Source organism: Colletotrichum tamarilloi, assembly GCF_030869305.1.
Source record: "Colletotrichum tamarilloi strain Tom-12 chromosome Unknown Scaffold_9.1, whole genome shotgun sequence".
Taxonomy (NCBI): Eukaryota; Fungi; Ascomycota; class Sordariomycetes; order Glomerellales; family Glomerellaceae; genus Colletotrichum; species Colletotrichum tamarilloi.
In genome coordinates, this window is record NW_026849392.1 from 735121 (window position 1) to 750515 (window position 15395).

A 15395-nucleotide genomic window follows, 5' to 3' on the forward strand; every position below is an offset into this window, starting at 1 on the left:
GAATCGAAACCGGCATTCGGTAGGAAGTGAGTGATCCGTTTGGTGTGGGTGTGTGTGTGGTGTGAACATGATTGCTGTCGACAGATGATATTGGCTCCTTCGCATGTAGCCAGTCGCGGCTCTATCGTCCAACTCCACCGTGTCGTAGGTGTATAAGTGACCAAGAGAGTCTACTTTCTACTGGCTTCAAAGTGTGTTCGGCTCGGAGCTTGATCCATTACTTTCCCAGCTCCGCTCCCCTCTTTCTGGCCCCTGTAAGAGGTGACGAGATCTTGCTTATGCTGCCTGGGACTCCTTGGCTTGTCTCTCTGCCTTGCGCCTGGCGAGGCACTTGGAGATCATGAGACCAGAGACACCGAGAGCGACAATGAAAATGATGCAGAAGACGACGACAACACCGGCCTCCTGCTGGGCCCAGTTCTGGCGCTTGGCGAGCTGGTGAACGGCGTCGCGGGCGACGAGGGTGTTGACGGCAGGCATTTTGACGGAAGGTGAGTTGAGTGAAGAGTCGACTGTACGAGGAAGAAGAGACTGGTCAGCAAATTGGAGTAAGAGGATTGATGAGGCAAAGAAGAAGAGTAGCAAAAATCGAAAAGCCAAATAGAGAGCAATGATGACGGGCGAGTGAGTAATAAGTATGAGAGGAAAGCTCGCGGCGACTGTTTGCGATGAGTGATGCTTTCCCAATGCGGTCAGGATCCGTAGAAAAACATTAGAGCTAGAGGCGAGGGAGCTTGTCCAATTGAGGCATTTTATGGAGACGACCGTCTGCTTTTGTTTTTTAGAGCCCTGTGAACTTGGATGCGCCCATCGTCATTCCCGGGGTATCCGGCGTTGGCGTCTAGAGATGATATCCACATGTTGTTTTTCTTCATGATGTGTTTGTCGGATGCTGGGCGAAGCTCGTAGGTATTGTCGCAAAGCCCAATTGACAATCCAGAACGATTTTTTTGGCAGCAGAATTGAGACTTGGAAAGAATGCGCATTGAGAGAAAGTTACTTTACCTTTGGTGAAGATGAGAGAGAGAGCTCAACGTCGGACGATGAGAGTGAGGTGGGGAAAAGGACCTGGTGGCTCAATCGCAGCGACTAGGGGAGGCCGACTAGAAGCGCAGTTTGTCAGCGTCAACGGTACGAAGCTTGGCTTATGAAGCTGGAGCTTATGGAAAGGTCAAGCAGCACGAGAGTGAATACCTTTGTGAGAGGAAACGAGAATCAATTGGGGAAGGAATTGACTGATTATGGGATCGTCGAGTAAATGAGCTGGAGGACAGACGAGAGAAGTAGGACGGCGAAGAGGAAGGTAAGGTAAGGTAGGTCGGGAAGGGAGGGGTTAATGAGGAGGGCGGGCGAGGAAGGAAATAGCTGCTCAAATAGTCGGCTGATTGGCAAGGCGAGCAATCAATAAGAAGGAAGACCCAATGGTGATGGGAAGGTATTTCCCATTGGATCTTAGCCAGGTATGTACCTCATCATCACCGTAAGGTAAGGTAGGTAGGTACTTTAGGTATCTGTAGGTAGCAGCTTGACGATGAAAGGCGACAAGAAAGTATCTTCACAGGTCGCGGTACTTGGCGGTGTCATCACGTCTGGGCACTCTTTGGTGGTGAACTGCCACCATTGGCATGTCGCGATCCGTACATTGCTGTGTAAAGCCTTAGTGTGTGAAGAGTACTCGTGAGGTGGCATCGGCGGTCGCGGTTGCTCTGCTAGTGGCAGAGAGAACGGCGCCAAGCGAGCAACAGAAAAAGCTTGTCTCCATGGATGCCGGGAACACGGCAGGGTCATCACAGGCATCCCGGTGTGGGGAATCCACGCCTGATCGCTCGAGGCCCCCTGTCATCACCACTTACACTCCTCGCCCGATACAGGGGAGTGCGTGTGTTGTGTGTTCCTGTAGCGCAACAGTTGCAGCCCGTCTGTTTACCTGTTGTACGTCTGTCTTTATTGCTGCGGGAATTTCTCCATCTCTCACCAGCATCAAGCTCTCTGGCTGCTTTCCCGCTCCCCTCTGACGTAGGGTAAGGTAGGCATTCGCAAGTCACAACGCTATTCCAGATTCACGACTAAACAATAGCCCTTAGCCTAAGGTAGTGCTGTTGCGCACAGAGTCTGCCAGACTGGGTGGACAATTGGATGACATGGATCATCTCATGGGGCCGGAGCCGGGATAAGGCCCTAGCACACCCTTCAAGTTCCGGTGGGTTCGCAGGGCCACCGGTTCGCCGACCTCCGCCGGGCTGTGGGCTGCATCTGCTTTCCTATTGATTCCGCGCCCTTACGATATTGGCATACCTTGTGGTAGCAACACCAGGTAGGCAGACTCTTGACTCTTTCAAGCTCATGGCTCTCTGTCATCATCACTTGGACCCATCTGACTCTGCTGCTTAGGTTAGTCGCTGCCGCCGCCGTCCCTTTATGACGATCATGGCAGTTGCGTACTAAGGTAATTCCATCCATAGTATGAGTCTGGCACTTGTCTTCCGCTCTCACCGATGTTTCCAGGTTTCATTGGGGCAACTGGGAGATTTCTCGGGAATGCCACAGCAAACGAACCGCCGTACCTGACTGACCAAAGGAATCCCCTGCCATGGTCGCTTCTGTCGACCGCTCATGCACTTAGTAACCGCCGCCATGTCCCATTTTTCTTTCCTGTTATTGTCTTGACTCTTAGTACCTTACGGGTAAAGAGTACGGCACTACGGGTACGGAGCACTGAGCAGTGTTGACAGCACTACTCCGTACTGAATGCTCGAAATTTGCGCACACCTTGGCAAATCACCTCGCCTCGACAATGACAAGCCTTGGCAGTATCGGCACCTGAGAATGGCTTCAACTCCAAGACTCTTGGTTAGGTGAGGCATATTTGCCAGACGGAGCTCCCTATCTCAGGCTTATTAGACTGCGCCCGGCCAAGCTGCTGCGGACAAGTTAGCAAAGGGTTGGCGGCTTGGTCCAATGGAAGTTCATGACTTCTTTTGAGTTGGGCCAAGAGATTGCCCGAATCGGTCATTTGGCTGAGCCCCAGCCAAGCAAAGACGATCATCGCAGCACTGAGCACCTACGCGGGGTTGGTTCAATTCAGCACTGAGAAACATGAACAAACATGACCCATCACTCATCAGCAGGAGGCAAGCAGAGGGTTGCAGATGATGGACCCCCAATGTTCCTTTGTCCGCATCACGTCTCAGTCCTTACACGGCAGGCAGAGCACCAACCCATCACCATCGGAACGGGCGTCGCGCCTAGTCAGGGCCGATGACTGCTCGTTCCGCGGCCCAGCCACCCCTCGATCCGCTGCTGCATCGTCCCGTCGAAAAAACACTCACCTGATCAGTCATCCAACACCCATCTTTCCCGTCTTGGGACCTTTTCAATCCCTTTGATCCCGTTCGAAGATGAAGCGACCGTTTCCTTGCAGCGTCACAACGAGCCCACCATCGACATCCTGATTTGATGACAAAAACCTCATAGCAAGCCCGTAACGTACTGCCAGAGCAGCCAGACTGCATCTCCATCGTAAGATAACCAAAGCGAAGCTCCGGCAGGTCAACAATCTGTTTCCACGGAGCTCCAAGGTGACAAGGCCCCATTTATTCACACCGGCCTGGCCTCTGCACTCAATGAGACACATGGGTAACCTTAGCATCCGTCCAGCCCGAATCCCACCCGCCGCCCCTTCCGCTGCCCCAGCGCGAGTTTCTTCCCTCATTCTTTCTGTTATTTCATTCTCAACGGATGGATCCAATTCGGCGCTTGCTGCTTATCATCGAAAGAGCAGGCTCTTATTCAGGGACTAGCATTTATGTCCGGCGTGCGCCCGTCCCTGGCCGCTAGATGGTAACTCCCGTCGGCTCCTTGTTCGATCGTCAGCCAGCTCAGTCATCCCGTTTACAATTCTCTCCACTGCCGCCACCTCCCGTTGTTAGGCTAGGTTAGGTTGTCTTATATAATCTCTTCAGTCCGGCGACGATGGGTCAGATCATATGCTGACCCGCTCATTCGGTACATGACGAAATGTTTATCCAAGCAAGTCGGCTCATCAGCATTTGGAGACTGGAGGTATCTATCGTGCTATCTTCCCTTAGGTAAGGTATTGGAGAACTGAAGCGAGGAACTGAGGAGGTCATGCGCTGCGGATTACAACGGGCCGCGGGCGGAGACGCCTAGCATCGGTGGTCAAGCAACCAATCACCGCCAACTTCGACGTCCGGCCGAGGAGTTGCTTGCTCCGAACAGCACAGTCGGAAGCTGCCGTGTCGCAGTTGGTGTGCGAGTACGCACGCTGACATGAATTACGTTCAATATCAATTATCCTGAGAGTTGAAGGCGTCGTCAGCCACCAACGAGTCCAGCAGAACGGTGAATCAGTTGCATTTTGGCCGTCCTTTCAAAGCTCAGAGTCAAAGTCTTTGGCGCTCTGCTATTGCGTTTCGCCAGTATCTCTTCAAATTACGTCTTTACGCCCCCAGTTTATTTCTCAAGCAGAAAGCCCGACTAGTTCCCCGCATCATGACGGTTCTCAGTCATCTAAAACGAGTCCATCAACATAATGTCGCAACTCTGCGCGGCTCTCCCGCCGCAGAGGTCTCTGGCGCCCTCGGTGACTTGGGAACTCTTCTTCCTCTAATGATCGCCCTTGCGGTCCAGCACTCCATTTATCTCGATAGCACCTTGGTGTTTTCAGGCATTTTCAACGTTGTTACCGGCGCCGTCTTTGGCATTCCACTTCCAGTCCAGCCGATGAAAGTGAGTGCTTAGATCTAAGCAAGAGATTGTAATTGTGCGTTCATTACTGACTATTACGTCTAGGCCATCGCCGCGGCAGCCATCTCCCGGTCCGAATATGGCGGCATCAAAACCGTCATGGCCGCGGGCCAGTGGGTCAGTCTGGCCGTCCTAGTCATGAGCCTCACCGGCCTACTACGCTGGGTCACGCGAAACGTGCCCGTCCCCGTCGTCAAAGGCATCCAGCTCGGTGCCGGTCTCTCCCTCGTCATGGCCGCCGGCTCCGGCCTCCTCCGGGACCTTCACTGGACCCATCCCGTCCTCGATAACAGGCTGTGGGCCCTGGCCGCCTTTCTCGTGCTCATTTTCACCCAGAGCCTGCCGCGTTTCCCCTACGCGCTGCACATTTTTATTCTGTCGCTCGTCTTCGCCTTCATCTCCATCATGACCTCGCACGACCACCCGCACATCTACCTGCCGGAGCCCAGCCTTTGGACCCCGCACTTTGTGCACTGGGAATTCAACTGGTTCAAGTACAAGCCGCTGTCGATGGCCATCGGCCAGCTCCCGCTCACCACCCTGAACTCGGTCATCGCGGTGAGCGCCCTCGCGGCGGACCTGCTGCCGGACATGCCCACGCCGTCTGTGACCGCTATGGGCATCAGCGTCGGCGTGATGAACCTCGTCGGCACCTGGTGGGGCGCCATGCCGGTGTGCCACGGCGCGGGCGGGCTCGCGGCGCAGTACCGCTTCGGAGCGCGCAGCGGCGCGAGCGTCGTGATCCTGGGCCTCTTCAAGATTGTGCTGGGCCTCGTCTTTGGTAACTCCCTCATCGGCCTACTCACGCACTACCCCAAGAGCCTGCTGGGCGTCATGGTCATCGCTGCCGGTCTCGAGCTCGCCAAGGTCGGGCACAGCTTGAATCACGGGGCTTCTGATTTATGGGAGAGCTCTGCCGGCAACGAGGGTGGCGGCGTTGGGGGGCTTGTTAGGCAGCATCGCTCGCTTTCTGATGAGGAGAGGGCTGAGAGGTGGACTATTATGCTCATGACCACGGCTGGGCTCCTTGCGTTTAGGAACGATGCTATTGGCTTCATTGCGGGGATGCTGTGCTTTTGGGCGTATCGGGTCTCAGAGAGGACGCAGAGGTGGTGGGAGTCCAGACGGGGCCGGTCTCTGTTTGGCGAGCGAGCGCCGCTTCTGAGTTAAGTATTTGAAGCGCGGCGTGTGGCTTCTTGTATAACTGTAAAGCGGGAGTCTTTTCGAGATCTACTTGCTTGGTAAATACGATTCATGTGTATATTTACTGGCTGTTGAGCTAACTCACAGGCTCTTTATATGGGCACATATGGATTTGATGCATATCATACGTCTTTTCGGATTGGTTCCTGAGACGGATACCGGCTGTTGATCAAACTTTTGCCATCCTAAGCTCTGAATGTGCTAGACTGAGCAGCAAGGGGAAATAAACCCATGAGCTCAAAAATGATACATTGATCAATCTCAGAGACTCACTAAATCATCTGAGTTCCGCGTCAAGCCTTTAATACTTGCAGAATGCCTCCAAGGATCACGAAAATCAAGCAGAGGGTTCAGTGAGCTACTCCTTCACCGAAGGATGGTCTGCTATTGGGGCTTGACCGAGACAAGTGGACACCGAGGTCGGAAGAAGTGGGCGATCTACGCAGGGTGGTGCTGCCTTTGCCTCTGCAAGTCTGCAAGGAATCGGATGAGGCTTTTTCTCGGACCCTGGCCGAAGAGATGCATCGTGAACAGCCTTGCTGTTCACCGCAAGATCTAGGCCGAACCAAAGCGCTGGGTCCGACGGAAGGCTGAGGCATTGAAGGACGTACATGAATGCAATTGGCCGCATCAAAGGTTCATGGTGAAGTAGCAGGATGAGTCATCGTCACTCGGGCCGTCAATGGGATTGGGGTGCATTTGTTCCTTCCATCGAATTGTGGTGGGAAGCTGCAGTGACGATTGTGACAGAGATGGAAGGAGCGTACGACGGAAAGGAAGGCAGCGACGGAGACGCTGAGAAGGAAAGGACCTGGCTGGGCAGGGACGGGCTGAACTGGAGGCTCTTTCCTCCTATTGGAAGAAAAAAAGGTACTTGGGTACTTGTACAGCGCGGGGAAGAAGGCTGGTGTGTTCAGTGTCCACGGTGAATCTCACCGATAGCCAATCAGAGACGCTTCCGTTGACCCTGTCAATCGCAGCCAGGACTGAATTGTTCAACGCCGATTTTTTTGGCATTCGCCCGTCTCGATCGCAGCCTTTCTCAGGTCCATACCTCGTCGCGCCTGACCAAATCGCCTCTCTTGGCTTGCCGACGGCGAAGGAGCTGATCTGTCCGACTACAGAGCAGCGATGACTTCGTCCAACGCCGGCCAAAATGGCCTGGCGCCCCTTCCGACCACGCCGCCGCCCAAGCACAAGTCGACGACACCAGGCCGAACTGACCACCCCGACGACAACGACAATAACAATCACATCGCCACGAACACTGCTGACCAGCAGCAACCATCGCGCACCGACGCATCTACAACCGTACACCCATCTATCGAAGACGCGTCCACCCAACAGCAGACCACCTCATTAGCCGTCGACACCTTCATGGCCGATGCCGACGCCGGCAGCGCTCCACCCGCGACAATGTCGCAGCCGGCTTCAGCCGTGCAGGTTGACGCCGACCCTTTCGCCTCGTCCTTCCCACACACCCCGATGCCGAACATGGACCACGCCTACATGATGATGGCTCTGGCGCATATGGCTGGTAACCAAATGTCCAATCAAATGTCACCGCCGCCGACCGTCACGCCAGCGCAGGTCACCCTCCCGAGCACCATGGGCAACGGCAACGATCCGCTCGTCGCAAGCACACATAACCTCGCCGCGGCGACACAGGGTCTCGAATCCTTTGCGCGTATAGAATTCGCCGACAGTGTCTTTCAGATGACCACGTACGCCGTCATTATTGGTCGCGATCAGAAGGCTCTAAATCAGGCGCGGAGAGACCAGAAGCGCGATGATGCCTATCGCAAGAAGGCGGAAGAGTATGAACGCGAGGGCCTTCCGCCTCCTTCCCCTGTCAGACATGGGCCGGGGAAGTTCAGCAAGTCATACGTCAGCGAAGAGGGAGGCATGCTGGGACCCGAGTCCGACAGTGAAGGGGAGGGGCGGCCAGCCAAGCGCCGCAAGACGACCAGCACCGGATCATCACAGAAGCAGGAAGAGGACGAGTCACAGGAGAAACTCATCTCAAATCGGCAGTATGTCTCACATACACCGGGAGCTGCAGCCGTGGATCTGGCTTCATTACGGCCATCTCCCCACCACGTTCCCTTTGTCGGCATCCACTCGCCCGGACCTGATATCGCCAGCAAAACCAAGGCTATTTCAAGAGAGCATCTCAAGATCCAGTTCAATAAGAGAGAAGGGGTCTTTGAGGCTATTCCACTGCACAAGAATGGTTTCTTCATCGATGAAGTGCACCACAAGGAAGGCGTCGCCGTGCTCCGGAGTGGTGACCACCTGCAAATCAAGGACGTTGATTTTCGGTTCGTCATCAATGGTGTTCCAGAAGGCCGGACAGGTGCTGAGGAGTATGCAGAAGAGGAGGAGAAACTCAAGAAGAAAGCGACTGGTGGAAAGGAGATGAGCTTCGAGTTTGAAGCCTCACATGGCAACGGTCTTGACGACACAAGCGATTCTTCCCTCAGCTCACCAGCGCCATCAGACGTAGAAATGTCCGATGTCGAAGCTGAAGAAGAGGAAGAAGTTGAGGCAGAAAGTAGCTCCAAGGCAGAGGCGGAAGCGGAAGCAAAGGCAGAAGCAGCCGCCGCCGCAGAAAAGGCGACGGCAGAGGCAGCAGCCGACGTTGCAGAAGCAGCGCAAACACAAACAGAGGCAGACGATGAGGCCGATGTTGAAGCCGATGCTGAAGCCGATGTTGACGCTGATGCCGATGCCGAAGCTGATGCCGAAGGAGAGATGTCACTGGATTATGGAGAGGAAGCAGACGATATCCAACCTACCACAGAGGTCAAGCCAGAGGACCAAGAAATGGTGCATCTTCTCATGGGAGGTGCTCCATTAGGCTATCTGAACAAGAAGAGAGGACCTGGCCGGCCACCAAAGAACGGAATTATGTCCAAGCGAGAGCAGCGGCTTCTTAAGAAAGCTCAGCAGGAGATGGCTAAGAAGACGATACCACAGCCTCCTCCCGGAGAGCCTCCCATCAAGCGGAAGGTCGGCCGTCCTAGAAAACACCCACTACCAGACGAAGGAGGAGATCGACCGGAGAAGCGCAAGTACAAGCCCCGGAAACCAAAGGGCGAAGACGGTCTTGAAGGATCAGATGCCGAAAGACGCGCCAGGGAGAAGAAGGAAAAGAAGGCTCGTCCCAAGTCGCCCCCGCTCGAACTCAAGATCGAGGACTACACGGAGGAGCAGCTGCAGAAGCCGAACAAGAACTACGGAGTGCTTATCGACGAGACCCTCACTGCGGCAGGGCCTGACGGTCTCACCCTCAAACAGATTTATAAGCGAATTACCCAGAGATACCCGTGGTTCTACTTCCACACGGAGACAAAGGGCTGGGAGTCAAGTGTACGACATAACCTTATCGGGAACGAAGCTTTCAAGAAGGACGATACCACAGGCTTGTGGTCCAGGGTGCCCGGTGTCGAACTCGATGCCGGCAAGAAGCGCAAGGCGACGTCACCGGACCGTTCTATGAGTGCGGGCTATGGTCACTACAACCACCCAATGTACACTCAGTACGCCCAACAGCAGCAGAGTCACATGCCTCCTGGCTACCAGCATCTTCCTCATAACTACCACGCGCAAGCCTATGCAGGGCAGCAAGCGCAGACAGCAGCCAGAACGCCACAATACTCTCCCCCCGGCGTGGTACCGAACCCTGGTCAGCCCGCACCGCCAGTGACGTCTCAACCAGTGGCGCCAGTGACGCTGCCTGGATACGGGGCCGCTGCTGCGATTGCACGACCTCAAGGTGTCGCAGGGCAGACTTCTACATACAGTTCACCGTATGCTTCGAGACCACCTCCAGCTCATCCCGCAGTCAAGACCGAAGAAGGCGCCGCCGCAACTTCAGCACCGCCCATCACACAACCTGCTCCAGCCGCCATCCCTGGAGCGCAACCACCCCCACCACAGATACCCGCTGCTGCCCCGCCGCAGCAAGCTCGACCTACACCTACACCACCAGCGCAAGCCGAACCACGTCCCGTCATTCAGCCCAGGTTACTCTCAGCTGTTAATGGCCTCAAGAACGGTCTTATTGAGAACCTGAAGAAAGCCAAGAATCCAAAAGCAGAGGCCATCGTCATGTCTGCCCTCAACCGCTGCCTGGGACTCAAGAGTGCCGCTACAGAGAATCAGACCATGGAAGATATCTGTATGAAGGGAATACAGAAGCTCCTCGACGGTTTCTCGACCCGAAGCAACACTCCCGGATCAGGGGGCACGCCCACCCCCACTGGGCCGACAAATGTGTTTGATTCCAAGGTCTTCAATTCTCTCCTAGGGTTCAAGAACGTTTCGTCGAATGCCCTCAAAAGCAGGATTGGCGAGGCCAAGGCCGAGGCAGTCACCCTATCCGCTATTGATCGAGTGCTGGGCTTGGCAGACGCGAGCATAGTACCGCCGCCTGCGGAAGCCAGCGCCTCAGGGTCGCCCGCAGCGGGCTTCGACGGAATCGAGTCGCACTTAATGAATTCGGTGAAGCAGCTCCTGCTGGGCCTCAACCAGAAGCTGCACGGAACATAGAAAGAGGAGCCAGGGGGCAGGACATATATGTATGGTCGAAAGGATATGGAAGGAAGGAAAGAAATAAGCGTTACAATAAGCGTTACCAATGTTCGGCGTTTCTGTGTCGGCGAACTCGGCCCTTCCTCTAGGAGAGGACGGATTGGTTGAGATCTCAAAAAGGATATGATCATGAATCAGCGAAAACCTCGTCTACTCATAGCATGGCTACGTGTTGTCGTTTAGCACCTAAGAATACACAAAAATTGTTTACAAATTACATTGATGGCCGCCAGTAGTACCATGTGTACTGATAAAATAGTTGCCTGGGGTGCTTTATCGACCACGAGCTCTCACATGAACTTGAAATCATTGCTGGAAAATAGTATGTAATGGTTTATAGGCGATGCTCACCTTCCCTCTTCAGCCCTCCACATTTCCTTTGGTCTTAGCACCGTCGGTCATCTCTAGTCATGTTCTTATCATTACGATTGATCAACCTCTCCGACTCGGAAGCTCTACGGGGGAAGCGCTCGGCAACTCAACGGGGGCCGCCGTGGGATCCCTTCGTGGTTCTGATCCATATACTTCAGACGGACCCCACCCGGCGTACATTTTGTTCTGTTCAGTGTCGAATCCTTGTGTATCTGTCCGAACAGCTTCGCTCTGTTCATAGTTGGGAGGTTTCGAGGACGACCGTCCCCACGACCTGAAGCGGCTCCCCCGCTTTTTCTCCTGAGATTCTTCCTCCGTGGTGCGCTTGTTACGTCGCATAATGTAGATTGCAACGACAACTGTAACGCAGATGATGGCGACACCGCCGACAACGCCGCCGACGATGGCGCCCGTATTGCTTGAGCCATCGGATGATGACTTGTTTCCGTCTGTAGGGGAGGTTGTCTGGCTCGCTGGCGAGGTGGGCTGGGTTGCGGACGAAGATACGCCCGAGGATGTGGTAGAGGTAGGAGAGGATGTTAACGAAGAAGTCGCTGTGGTTGATTGTATTGTGGTGGCGTCCGTGGGTGTGATGCGTACAGTAGTCGCGATGATAGACGTTGGTGTCTCGGTGGTGTTGATGGCTTCTTTGAACAACGTTTCTACTGTCGCTGCGTTGCCGCAGGCAATGTAGGAGAAGCCTCCTTCGAAGCCCCCTTCGAGGATAACGGTGGAGCAGAATCTATCTGTTGCACTGTGGTTCATATCTGTGAGCCTTTCCCCTTTTCTTAGTCCGTTTGTGTTTTACAAAACACAGAGAGAGGAGCAGGGGCACACGGAGGAAACTCACCAGGTGAAAGTCGTCAGACCTGCGATGCCCGTCTTTCCGCAGCCGGATTTGCAGTTTCGAGAGTCGACGCAGTTGCCGGCCAGTCCGCAGTCTTTGGCAGAGATGACGGTCGTGGGGCAGAAGCCCCAGAGACCGCGGTCGATATCGAGCCGGCAGCCGAAACCCGGATCAGCTGTCCTTGCCTTTGCTGGGTCGCCGTTGTAGTATCCGCACACGGAGGTCACGGAGGCGGCTTGTCGTCTTTTCAGGTCGTCGTTCGAGATCTTTGTGCCGTTGCGCGAGGGGGCTTTTGTTGGTTTTGGCGGTGCAAGAGGCGCGTATCGGAGGTTGATTGCTGAGACGTCATCTAATCCTAGAGCAAACAGGAGGAGGAAAAGGAGAAGAGCTCGGGGCATGTTGGGTGAGTTGTGCTGAGATGTTCCCGAGTTCTTCGGCAATACAATGTTGTATATACAGCAGGACTCTTATTTTTGTGGGCTCTTAATGGATTATCAGGACGATCTTTTTTGTCCTCTCTATTTCTCGTCTTTCTCTGGGCGAAGCAGACGATCCAGGTAAGACGAGCCCTGCTGGTGTTCTACAGTGAACTGTGATGTTGCTATAATAGCATGAGAGGGATACTGTGTGACTAGAGATTGTGATAAAGTGTAGTGAGCGAGAGTCCGTAAGGAACAATAATTATCGTAAAGTCGTACAACCAAAACCAACAGAGAAAGATCTACAGTCTGCAGAACGAGAAAGTCACATCAAAGCATGCTAGACAGAGAAAGGGGGCGAAAAGGCAGGCGACTGAACTAAGTATGCAGCAAGCCGCCCAACACCGAAGAGATTCGGCCTTCTCAAGTCCTCAAACCAAGGCCATGGACAGCGAATGCCCGGGTACCGTACTCGACGCGATCCTTCTTTGGCTAACGTTACTGTGGCGTTTTTCCTCCACGGTCATTGACTCTATTCAAGGACTGGCCTGGTCCTGCAAACAGGCGAGGGGATTCGAAACGAGGTTGTTGTGAACTTCTGGCCCTGCTTCTGTCCCGACAGTTTGGTAACACCCTGGTTATCTCATTTCCTTCTGACGAATCACCGTGAGGTTGTCAGGTCCTGAGCGCCTCTAAGACCACCGGGAGGCCATGCTGCGTGGTGACTGAGGAGGCAACTTCCTGTGCGCATCACAGCGGTGAGGTGGTCGGGCGAAGGAGGGAGCGACACAATGGGGGGTTTATGCGCCAGCCTCGAGGTGAAACCGTGAGACCAGGCCAGGAAGATGGGCAACATTATGAATAAACCCAACATTTTAGAACCAACACGACGGAGTCCAGAAAAGCATGGGAAACGGCCTTGGCTGTGGGTCCATCGTGGTGTAGCGAACCAACCAGGCCGCGATTGCGAATCGTGCAGTTAAGCGCCAACGAGTGAACGCCTTCGGCCCCTTGCTCCTGATTTCTTCTTCCGGGTGGACGATGTGCTCAGAATCTCTCAGACTCCTGCTGTGCCTCTCTCTCTCCACCCCCCGACCAACGGACTACACGGATTTCGACCGTCCAACAGGGCAGGCGGGCGCGCGTCTACCTGGGGTAATTAGTGGTCCGCAATGGCATTGGCAAGAGAGGACGAACAAGGGCTCTTTTGCTTCCAACAGCCACCTGAGCTGTGTTCACTGTTGGTTGCCCCCAAAGAAAGCAAAAACCCCGGTCACACTCCTCGATCGGAAGAGGCGCGTTTGCCTGTACATCCATTCTGTCATACCCGAGGCCGATTTCACTTTCTTTCTCCTTTGCTTCTCTGTTCATTTCCTTCCTCACTTTCTACAACCTCTGGCCCCTTCCCTGGACCACGATGGTAACGCTCGATCCTTCGTGAGAAAATCATGGCGAAAAGGATACACAGCACTATCGCACAAGCCGGCGTAGTGTGCCTGTTGCTCATCAGCTTGCTCGTCGCATATGATCTTTTCTCGGGGCGCGAATACTTTGACATCGCGTACAAGCCATTCCGTACGCTCTCTTCACCACACACCTTCACCTTGCCGTCGTCGTCGTCGAACCTGACGTCAGGAGAAGCATCGATTGAACTAACACTTGACTCAGGAAAGCCAAACCCGACCGAAGCAGCGCACGGAGCAGCTCCACACAATGAAGAAAATCAGACGAACACTGCCGTAACATCGCCGGCGATCGCGCCGTCGCATACGCCACTACCCCCGATTTCTACTCCGACGCCGACGCCACCGCCGGTGCCATCCTCAGATGTAGGCGGCGGCGCCAGCTCCACAGTACCGGACGCCAACCCGGAACACCTCAAAAACGCACCGCTCTACATCGCCTCGATCCTCGACCCAGACAACAAATCTCTACCCAGGCTGGACTGCCCTCGCCCCGACATCTCACGCTACCAGTACCTTAAGCCAGGCACCACACTCAAGAAACCCAAATTCTTCATCGCCCTCAACATACGTGAGAAGGCGGACCTCCTCCCGCGACTCCTAGGCTCCATCGTCGAGGCACTCCATTTCTTGGGCCCGGAGAATTGTGTCCTCTCAATAGTGGAAGGCAACTCGGGCGATGGCACCTACGAAATCCTCCACCTCCTTCGTCCGGAAATCGAGAAGCTCGGCACCGAATATCACTTCTCCCGCAGCGACCTCGACCCCGGCGCGAGCGACCGCATCCCCAAACTGGCCGAGCTGCGCAACATGGCCCTCGCCCCCCTCGTCTCCGGTGGGCCAGGCAAGTACGCCGCTGACGCAGTAGTTCTCTTCCTCAACGACGTGGCCATTTGCCTAGAAGATATTCTCGAACTCGCGCACCAACGCTTATACCTGGGCGCCGACATGACGTGCGGCTTCGACTGGACCTACGTCGGTCCCGATCCGACCTTTTACGACGTGTGGATCAGCCGCACCATCGCGGGCGATTCCTTTTTCGAGATTCCGCCTGACGGCAACTGGAACTCTGCATGGAACATCTTCTGGAACGAGGATACCTCGCGCCGGCGCTTCTTCGACCACAAGCCGCTGCAGGTGTTCTCGTGCTGGAACGGGGCCGTGGCGATGACGGCGAGACCGTTGCTGGATCGACTTGTTAGTTTTCGGGCGCCCAAGCCGGGGGAGTGTTTCCAGGGCGAGCCGCAGCTTTTCTGCAAGGATCTGTGGAATGCCGGGTTCGGCAAGATTGCGGTGGTGCCAAGTGTCAATCTAGAGTACAGTGACGAGGCCGGGAGGAAGATTAAGGCAGCAAAGGGATATACCAGTCAGTGGGTGGGAGGCGAGGACGAGGTGCAAGATTTCAGGGTGGATTGGAAGGCTGATCCGCCTGAGAAGGTGAAGTGCATGGCAAGTTATGATAAGCAGATGTGGGAGCCCTGGAATCAAGCGCTGGAGTAATGAGAATAATGTGGCTATGATTGAAATTAACATAAAGTAGTGGTACTGTCTTTTTTCCGCTGGTTAATATTTGTATCTGCGCTGCTCTATCCGGATCCTTCCCCCTTGAACCCCATGAAAGGAAAACTAACAGATCCTTATGAATTTATGAACACCCTTGCTCATTATCTATTGCCCATTGAAACAAATGCCTCCCAAACAATCTAAAATCAGTCCAAATCCAAACCA

General features: G+C 54.6%; 5 protein-coding genes across 5 annotated transcripts; 3 read left to right on the forward strand and 2 right to left on the reverse strand.

The window, feature by feature from the left end:
• Positions 1-276: 276 nt before the first annotated feature.
• Positions 277-480, reverse strand: CTAM01_03985 (uncharacterized protein; the record flags this gene model as incomplete). The annotated part of the gene is made up of 1 exon (XM_060520015.1): positions 277-480. The coding sequence occupies one exon, from the start codon at positions 478-480 to the stop codon at positions 277-279; it is 204 nt and encodes a 67-aa protein (XP_060385436.1).
• A 4032-nt stretch (positions 481-4512) lies between these two features.
• Positions 4513-5937, forward strand: CTAM01_03986 (sulfate transporter; the record flags this gene model as incomplete). Its single annotated transcript, XM_060520016.1, has 2 exons — positions 4513-4749; positions 4813-5937. 2 exons carry the CDS (start codon positions 4513-4515, stop codon positions 5935-5937), a joined length of 1362 nt encoding a protein of 453 aa, XP_060385437.1.
• Positions 5938-7101: 1164 nt separating this feature from the next.
• Positions 7102-10524, forward strand: CTAM01_03987 (forkhead domain-containing protein; the record flags this gene model as incomplete). Its single annotated transcript, XM_060520017.1, has 1 exon — positions 7102-10524. The coding sequence occupies one exon, from the start codon at positions 7102-7104 to the stop codon at positions 10522-10524; it is 3423 nt and encodes a 1140-aa protein (XP_060385438.1).
• Positions 10525-10998: 474 nt separating this feature from the next.
• CTAM01_03988 (uncharacterized protein) lies at positions 10999-12183 on the reverse strand (the record flags this gene model as incomplete). Its single annotated transcript, XM_060520018.1, has 2 exons — positions 10999-11692; positions 11789-12183. 2 exons carry the CDS (start codon positions 12181-12183, stop codon positions 10999-11001), a joined length of 1089 nt encoding a protein of 362 aa, XP_060385439.1.
• A 1469-nt stretch (positions 12184-13652) lies between these two features.
• Positions 13653-15167, forward strand: CTAM01_03989 (alpha-1,3-mannosyltransferase CMT1; the record flags this gene model as incomplete). The annotated part of the gene is made up of 1 exon (XM_060520019.1): positions 13653-15167. One exon carries the CDS (start codon positions 13653-13655, stop codon positions 15165-15167), a length of 1515 nt encoding a protein of 504 aa, XP_060385440.1.
• Between the last annotated feature and the right edge of the window lie 228 nt (positions 15168-15395).